Raw genomic sequence first — 9598 nt, forward strand, 5'->3', positions numbered from 1 at the left:
GTCAGCCATAATAGGCTCCCTCTAGTTGTTTCTCTTTTTTATCTTAAAAGATTTACTTATTCTATTGTTTTCTATGTGTGCTGTGCCTGCACGTATGTCTGTGGACCACATGTGTGCTTGTTGCCTGCGGAGGTCAGAAAAGGGCATTAGATCTGGCACTGGAGTTCTGGATGGTTGTGAACCACTGTGTAGCTGCTAGCAACCAGAGTTTGATTGTTCTGGCATCGTGTGGTAGTCCTGAAGGCATGTGAAAAGAGGAGGGGGGACAGGGAGGGAGGGAGAGAAATAGAGGGAGACACACCACACACACACACACACACACACACAGAGAGACAGACAGACAGACAGACAGAGACAGAGACAGAGACAGAGACAGAGAGCTCTTGATTTCCTGTGTTGGACCCTATGGGAATTTTGATCTAGGGTAGAGTGACATCCATGTATGTAAATCTGAGAATTATGGATAACTCCAGTTTCTTTTTCTTTTCCTACTAGGTTTATTTTCTGGGAACCCAGGCTACTTTCATAATGAAAAGACAGAGATGGAGAAGAGGGTGTCTGACTGCTGGACAAACAGTTACCAGGTGTGACTAAAGCATATCCTGCCATTACGCCCAAAGGCTGACACATTCCATGTAGGCAGACCTTTCCTCCAGAGCTTCTGGAAGGAAATAAAACCTCCTTCAAGGACTGAGTGATTAGTTGTATTTCTTCATGACTATTTGTAAGCCAGAATAAATCCTTTCTCCCTGAAGTTGCTTCTTGTCATATATTTTATCGTATCAATGAGAAAAGTAAAGTTTATATTGGTTTATGAGTATTGTGAACATCATTTCAACGTTTTATTAGTTTGTAACTTATCACCCTCAGGACATTCACTGTATATTTTGGATTTATTTTGTTCTGACAGTTGATAAGGGGATTCGTGTTCTTTCTGAAAGACTTTATTCACTCTCACCATTTACCAAGTGTGTGTGGTGTGGTAGTGGTTTACATAGAAAGAAAGAAATAAGTGAGAAAACACCGTGCTCTTCTTGTGGTGAGATAGTGAACTGTGGCAAGAAAGACAGGGATAAAGTCCAGGCATGGCGGTGTGGGCCTTTAATCCAGTGTGGAGTCTGCAAAGGGGGCAGGGGAGGGGGGATAGAGACTTTAGTGTCAGCCAACCTGGCCAACCCTGTCTTTAAAAACAGGACAGGAAAGTCAAAATACTCGTGAGATAGATATAAAGAGCACCTACTGAAGAGTATTCACTGAGCTCTGCCACAGGCAGAGACCTCCCAACTCCGTGAGGCACTGAGTTCCTGTCCTGTCTCCTGTGATCTTGGATAGAGATGTCAGTGTGATCAAATCCAAGTGTGTGTGATTGTAGGAGTCAGTGACTTTTAAGGATGTGGCTGTAGACTTCACCCAGGAGGAATGGATTTTATTGGACACAAAACAACGGAACCTTTACAGAGAGGTGATGCTGGAGATCTACCAGAACCTTGCCACATTAGGTGAGGTTCCCTTATTCCTTGTGGACTCTTATAAAAACCAAAAATACGTTTATTTTTTCTAATTACATTTTATTATTTTATGGTGTGTGTGTGTGTGTGTGTGTGTGTGTGTGTGTGTGTGTGTGTCTGTGTGTCTGTGTTTCTGTGTACTATGGTTCACAAATAGCGTTCAGGAGACAACTTTTGGGAGCCATCTCTTATTCTGCCATGTGAATTCTAGAGATGAAACTTAGGTGGTCAGGCTTGGCAGCAAGCACCGTTAGCTGCTGAGCCACTGCACCTATGAATTTACCGTGCTTTAGGAGTGGTGATGGCAGCTCTAAGGACAGTTGAGAATAACAGAATGCTAGGCATGGTGGTGCATGCCTTTAATCCTAGTACTAGAGAGGCAGAGGCAGGAGGATCTCTATGCATTTGAACACATAGAGACTCTCAAAGAACAAAATGAGCAAAAACAGGAGGAGAGGAGGGGAGGGAAAGGGAGGGGGAGAGAGAGAGAGAGAGAGAGAGAGAGAGAGAGAGAGAGACCTCGATTTCTTCTTTTTCATTTGGTCTGTTGTTTCTTAAGACACAGCCCTAAAAAAAAAAAAAAAAAAAGGAGCTATTGTGTTCCATTAAAGGAAATTTTCAGATTGTCTTTGTCTTTGGTATCAGTATCAGAAACCCTGTTTGGTGTCCTGATCATCTCTGATTTATTGGTGCTTCTATATGATTTGGATGCCCTGCATTATTTAACTACTAGTGTAATTGTTTCTCATCTAAACTAAGATAACTAAGATCTTGGGGATGTGGTGGCCCATGCTTTTCATCTGAGTATTCCACAAAGTACAGACAGGTTTATCTGAGTTCAAGGCCAGCCTAGTCTACAGAGTTTTAGGCCAGCCAAGGCCACACAGTAGAAACCTGCCTCACTTTTACTTTTTTCTTTATTTGATTATGTTTGAAAAGTGTTGTCATAGTGTATATATACAAGTCAGTAGACAGTTTGTAGGAGTCAGTTCATTCCTTCTACCTTGCCCCAGGCTTGTAAACAGGTGGTCAGGCTTATCTGCAAGCGTTTTACCTGGTAAGCCACCCGACTGGCCCAATATTAGTGTTTGGTCTTGACTTTGTAACTATCACTTTAGGCTTTAAAGGTATGAAATCAGTAGCTACGGACACATAAAAGGGCTATTTACATATCGGGGGCTTTATCAGTATTTCATTGCTGACATTGGAACTGAAGTTGCTAAGTCATGGAAAGGTATATTCTTTCTTGCTTGATCTGCTTTCATGAATGCTTTCCTCGTGTGTAGGATGTCAGCTCATCAAATCCAGATCCAGCTCTTGTTTGGAGGCTGAAGAGTTGAGAGTTGTCGAAAGAAGAGTTCACCAAGGTAAATGTTTGTGACTTCAGTCTATTTGGAATACAGTAGGACACCCTCTCCCCTTCTGTGGCCAGCACAAAGGCAATGTAAATATTCTACCACTAAGGTATATTACAAAGAAAACTTGAGTCAGAAGGCTGAGACCACAGGACATGAACGTTTTATGAAATCTTTATACCTTTAAACTATTACTTTCCATCTACTTAGACTTTTTTTTTTTTTTACAATCTCATTTGTCCAAATCTTTCTTTTTTCCTGAATAATACTGTCTCTGTTTACCAGGGCACTTGCATTTCAGAGTAAATTCTTTCTAAATTTTGGTTGCCTATTCTTTTTATAATTTCATTATGTTTCTGCTACTATCATTTTTATTATTGACTGCTGTATCCAAGGCCTCTTTAAAATATTAATTATTGTTGTTTTAGTTTTTATGTGCATGTGTGTGAGCTTGTGTGAATCCCTGTGTGCCATGTGTATGCAGGTGACTGTGATGGTCAGAAGAGGTGTCTGGTCCCCTGGAGCTGTGGTCAAAAGTGGTCGTGAGCATCTTATGTGGGTAGTGGGGATTGAATCTGGGTGGGTTATTTATTTATTTACTTATTTATTAGACCAGCAAGTTTTTTTTCCATCTTTATTAACTTGGGTATTTCTTATTTATATTTCAATTGTTATTCCCTTTCCCGGTTTCCAGGCTAACATCCCCCTAACCCCTTCACCCCCCCTTCTGTATGGGTGTTCCCCTCTCCATCCTCCCCCAATTACCGCCCTCCCCGCAACAATCACGTTCACTGGGGGTTCAGTCTTGGCAGGACCAAGGGCTTCCCCTTCCACTGGTGCTCTTACTAGGCTATTCATTGCTACCTATGAGGTTGGAGCCCAGGGTCAGTCTATGTATAGTCTTTGGGTAGTGGCTTAGTCCCTGGAAGCTCTGGTTGGTTGGCATTGTTGTACATATGGGGTCTCGAGCCCCTTCAAGCTCTTTCAGTCCTTTCTCTGATTCCTTCAACGGGGGTCCTGTTCTCAGTACAGTGGTATAATGATGGCATTCGCCTATGTATTTGCTGTATTCTGGCTGTGTCTCTCAGGAGAGATCTACATCCAGTTCCTGTCAGCTTGAACTTCTTTGCTTCATCCATCTTATCTAGTTTGGTGGCTGTATATGTATGGGCCACATATGGGGCAGGCTCTGAATGGGCGTTCCTTCAGCCTCTGTTCTAAACTTTGCCTCCCTATTCCCTCCCAAGGAAGGAGTGAAGCATTCGCATTTTGGTCATCCTTCTTGAGTTTCACGTGTTCTGTGCATCTCAGGTAATTCGAGCATTTGGGCTAATAGCCACTTATCAATGAGTGCATACCATGTGTGTTTTCTGTGATTGGGTTACCTCACTCAGGATGATATTTTCCAGTTCCATCCATTTGCCTATGAATTTCGTAAAGTCATTGTTTTTGATAGCTGAGTAATATTCCATTGTGTAGATATAACACATTTTCTGTATCCATTCCTCTGTTGAAGGGCATCTGGGTTCTTTCCAGCTCTTGGATATTATAAGTAAGGCTGCTATGAACATAGTGGAGCATGTGTCTTTGTTATATGTTGGGGCATCTTTTGGGTATATGCCCAAGAGTGGTATAGCTGGGGCCTCAGGTAGTTCAATGTCCAATTTTCTGAGAAACCTCCAGGACTGATTTCCAGAATGGTTGTACCAGTCTGCAATCCCACCAACAATGGAGGGAGTGTTCCTCTTTCTCCACATCCTCGCCAGCATCTGCTGTCACCTGAGTTTTTGATCTTAGCCATTCTCACTGGTGTGAGGTGAAATCTCAGGGTTGTTTTGATTTGCATTTCCCTTATGACTAAAGATGTTGAACATTTCTTTAGGTGTTTCTCAGCCATTCGGCATTCCTCAGCTGTGAATTCTTTGTTTAGCTCTGAACCCCATTTTTTAATAGGGTTATTTGTCTCCCTGCGGTCTAACTTCTTGAGTTCTTTGTATATTTTGGATATAAACCCTCTATCTGTTGTAGGATCAGTAAAGATCTTTTCCCAATCTGTTGGTTGCCATTTTGTCCTAACAACAGTGTCCTTTGCCTTACAGAAGTTTTGCAGTTTTATGAGATCCCATTTGTCGATTCTTGATCTTAGAGCATAAGCCATTGGTGTTTTATTCAGGAAATTTTCTCCAGTGCCCATGTGTTCGAGATGCTTCTCCACTTTTTCTTCTATTAGTTTGAGTGTATCTGGTTTGATGTGGAGGTCCATGATTCACTTGGACTGAAGCTTTGTACAGGATGATAAGCATGGATCGACCTGTATTCTTCTACATGCTGACCTCCAGTTGAACCAGCACAATTTGCTGAAAATGCTATTTTTTTCTCATTGGATGGTTTTGGCTCCTTTGTCAAAAATCAAGTGACCATAGGTGTGTGGATTCATTTTTGGGTCTTCAATTCTATTCCACTGGTCTGTCTGTCTGTCTCTGTACTAATACCATGCAGTTTTTATCACTATTGCTCCAGCAAGTATTCTTAATCTCTGAGACATCTCTCCAACCCTCAGGGACTCTTTTATTCTGACATGGACCTGTTCCCCATTCTGTAAAATCTTAGACGTAGCCAATTTGCTAACATTTAACATAGCTTTATTTTTAACTTGTTTAATATGAAAAAACAAATGAGATATTATTAATGTTTCTATTTCAATGTGGAAGCACTTACCTGTTTTTGTTTTTTGTTTTTTTTTTTTTTGTTATTTAATTTCAGAACGGGCTATGCAACTTAACACCAGAGGGACAATGTTTCAGCAGGATATTTTTCAGTTAAAAATATCAGATAAGATACAACTGGTAAGAGTCACAAGAGATATTTCATAATTTTCATTGAAATAGACTGGGTATTTCATGTGAGTTTCATCAAAATGTTTACAGATAAAGAGGTATTAGAGAGGAATAGCCTCCATCCACAGAAGTAGTGTCTCTAAAGGTGGCCTAATCATAGTTTGAAACTTGAGTTCCCATTAGCACAGGTTCCTACCTATAGCTACAGACATTGGGCTTTAAAACAGTCTCATGGAAGCACAGGAGGCCTTTCAGAATTAGAGCAGATGGCATAATATTCTTGCAGTAGGATTTTTTATGTACATTGAGTGAGATGCATGTAATTTAAAATAGGAAAAAGCCACATCCTCATCATGTTCTTGTCTTTAGATCAGTGAAGTATACTAATACACTTGAAAATTTTTAATATCTTTTTATTTTTTAAATCAACAGTCAAATAGCCACAATGGAAAGGAGCTATGTGACATTAAGCCACCTGAAGAAATCATCAAAGACACTTCATGCAGTCGGACACACATAGGTATTGAAAGCACAGCGAGCATTTATGATGGTGGTCAGTATGGACAAGTCTTTCCTACCCTGCCTAAGGAGACCTCCTCTGCAGACAGCAGTCGTGAATTAGAACAGTATGGAAAAGACTTCAGTATGACTGCAAGTACTGCTTACCAGACAACATGTGTGCAAAACAACTTCCTTGAATCCAGTGAATTTCAGCAGTCATCCCTTCAGAGGCCTGGAAAAAGTCACAATGAAGACAAACTCTTTAACTGGGTACAGTGTGGTGATACTTTTAGGCCAGCCATGAGTCATGCTGAGAATGCTCAAACATACACTGGGAAAAAATCGTATGAATGTAAGGAATGTGGGAAAAGTTTTAAATATTCTGCCAACCTTAATATTCATATGCGTTCTCACACTGGAGAGAAACCTTATCAATGTAAGGAATGTGGCAAGGCCTTTTCTAGGTGTTATCCACTAACTCAGCACTTAAAAACTCACACTGAAGAGAAGCCCTTTGAATGTAAGGTTTGTGGAAAATGCTTTAGAAATTCCTCATGTCTTAATGATCACTTTCGGGTTCACACTGGAATAAAGCCCTATAAATGTAAGGACTGTGGCAAAGCTTTCACAGGGCGTTCTGGTCTTAGTAAGCATTTACCAACACATACAGGAGAGAAGCCTTATGAATGTAAGGAATGTGGGAAAGCCTTCACTTCAACCTCAGGACTTATTAAACATATGAAAAGTCACATGGGAGAGAGACCCTTTGAATGCGACCACTGTGGGAAAGCCTTTGCTTCTTCCTCAACCCTTATTACACATTTGAGAACACACACTGGAGAGAAGCCCTTCGAGTGTAAAGTATGTGGAAAAGCCTTTGTGTGTTCTTCTTATCTTCGCATTCACATGCGGACTCACACTGGAGAGAAGCCTTATGTATGTAAGGAGTGTGGTAGAGCCTTCACTGAGCGCACAAGCCTTACTAAACACTTACGAACACACACTGGAGAAAATCCCTTTGAGTGCAATGTGTGTGGAAAAGCGTTTGCATGTTCCTCCTACCTTCATAATCACATACGAACTCACACTGGAGAGAAGCCTTATGTATGTAAGGAATGTGGAAAAGCCTTCACTGTTTCTTCACATCTAAGCAAACACATACGAATTCATACAGGAGAGAAACCCCATAAGTGTGAGGAATGTGGGAAAGCATTCACTGTGCGTTCTGGTCTTACAAAACATATGCGAACTCACACGGGGGAGAAGCCCTACAATTGTAAAGAGTGTGGGAAAGCCTTCACTACATCCTCAGGCCTCCTTGAACACATGAGAAGTCACACAGGAGAGAAGCCATACGAGTGTGACCAGTGTGGAAAGGCCTTTGCTTCTTCCTCCTATCTAATCGCACATTTGAGAATTCACACTGGAGAGAAGCCCTTTGAGTGTAAGGAGTGTGGGAAAGCATTTACATGTTCCTCCTACCTTCATATCCATATGCGAACTCACACTGGAGAGAAACCCTATGACTGTAAGGAGTGTGGGAAAGCATTTGCTGTTTACTCTCATCTAAGTAAACATGTAAGAATTCACGGTGGAGAGAAAGCCTACACATGTAAAAGTGATGGAATAGTGTTCAATCATTCTCATTGTAAAGAACACATAGAAAATCTTGAGATAAATTCTTTGGTTGGAAGGAATGAAGAGACCGCTTTAGAACGTTCTATTGCTTTAGCAGTGCATCCAAATTCACAGTGGCAAGAAAGGGTATCAGTGTAAGCCATTTGTAAAGTGATTATTTTCATAGTTGACTTCAAAGACATGAAAGCAGTCATGTTGCAAAGATGCCTCACGAACCTAAAGAATGTGGGAAGTGGTCAGAATGCTCAAAACACATTTCAAACAAACTCATTTTGAAGCTTCACAAAATCAGAATCATGGAAAGCCATCTCTGTTTCAATGGCCTTTTTTTAAGTATGTTGTATGAAACTCTGTTGACACACAATGTCAATATTTCTGCCCATTTCTTTGACGATTACTCATAGTACCCCAGTGGAGGCCTTTGTGAAAGTAAGAAATGTTGGAAAGTAATGGTTCAATAAAGTGACTCACATTTGGGAAACTTCATATATAGAATATGGCGATTGTTTCTATGTCTTAAGATCTTGTATACTAGCAGAAACACAGCTTTTTTGGTAGTTGTATAAGCTTATTTTGGCCAGTTTTTTGCATTTTCAATATTTAAGATATTTTTAATATTTGTATATAATGACTTTCCAGTTTTAAAATTTATTTAAGATGTACAAAATTCCATGGAATATCCCCTGAAATAATTATTAGATTAATTAAAATGTGATACAGTAATTGGGTTTTGTTATTATTTTTTACTATTAAATTTCAGGTACTGCACATTATTAACTGTATCCACCAATTGTACTCTTAAGTTGCTCATTTTGTAATTGAAACTTTATAACCTTTAACAGTAACTCATAAACATTAACTAGTTAAAGACAGGCTCTCGCTGTTTAGCTCTGGAATTCACTGTGTAAACTAGCCTGGCTTTGAACTCACAGAGATTCTCTGCCTCCCAAGTGCTGGGATTAAATGCATACATTGCCATGCCCAACTACAGTCCATATTTAAATAAGATAATATATTGTTTTTAGTTTCTGTGTGTCTGGCTTATTTTCACATAGCAAAATGTCTTTTAGTTTCATCTCTGTTGTCTTGCATGACATACTTTCCTTTAAAAAATAGAAACAAGAGGGGTAGATGCCTGGAGCCAAGCCTGCTTACACAACTTCTGTCTCGGGAATGTTTGAGAAATATCAAGCCCACTTAAACCCTTTTACTAGCCAGTTGTCTGTTCTTATCACTTTTACAGTTTCTGTCTCCAGCCATCTGTTCTTATCAGTCTATACCTGCAACTTATGGTTTAGGGATATAGGGAGGGTGGTGGAATTGGTCCTGGGTCCTAGGTAACCTTCCTACCTGCTTGTCTTTATAAGCCGCTGTTTTTTTAATTAAAGTTTGAGAGCTTGATCAGAACACAGACTTATTCTCCTTCTTTGCGCCTTCTGTCCCCATTCTTTCGCCCTCTCCCAGGTCTCCTCTGAACCTCTGAAGGCTGGGGTAGTTGGCGCCCATCGTGGGTCCTGGGTTTGGGGATCCGAGTGAACGTTGCTCTCGCCCATGGACGTTACCCTCTCTTAGGCTCGCCGTTTCCCGGAGGAAGATCCGAATTGCGATCACCACAGCGACCCACTGTGAGTCAGATCCGAGTAAGGTAAGGCATTGAGCAACGCAAGATGGGCCAGGCACTGAATAAGCATGACTTATTCTTACAGGGTCTTAAAGAGTCCCTCAAGGCATGAGGAACTTGGGTTAAGGAAAAGGATCT

The 9598-nt window shown here is 40.7% G+C and overlaps 1 protein-coding gene across 2 annotated transcripts; it reads left to right on the plus strand.

Annotated features, from left to right (window-relative positions):
- Positions 1-362: 362 nt before the first annotated feature.
- LOC116908110 (zinc finger protein 345-like) lies at positions 363-8562 on the plus strand. 2 transcript variants are annotated; one of them, XM_032911390.1, is made up of 5 exons: positions 363-584; positions 1373-1499; positions 2795-2875; positions 5627-5709; positions 6133-8562. In XM_032911390.1, the coding sequence occupies exons 1-5, from the start codon at positions 543-545 to the stop codon at positions 7975-7977; spliced, it is 2178 nt and encodes a 725-aa protein (XP_032767281.1). In that variant the 5' UTR covers positions 363-542; the 3' UTR covers positions 7978-8562. The 2 variants fall into 2 exon arrangements, with proteins under 2 accessions (XP_032767281.1, XP_032767282.1); XM_032911391.1 differs by lacking the exon at positions 1373-1499 and having other exon boundaries at positions 500-584.
- Positions 8563-9598: the final 1036 nt, after the last annotated feature.

This window comes from Rattus rattus, chromosome 8 (genome assembly GCF_011064425.1).
Source record: "Rattus rattus isolate New Zealand chromosome 8, Rrattus_CSIRO_v1, whole genome shotgun sequence".
Lineage (NCBI taxonomy): Eukaryota > Metazoa > Chordata > Mammalia > Rodentia > Muridae > Rattus > Rattus rattus.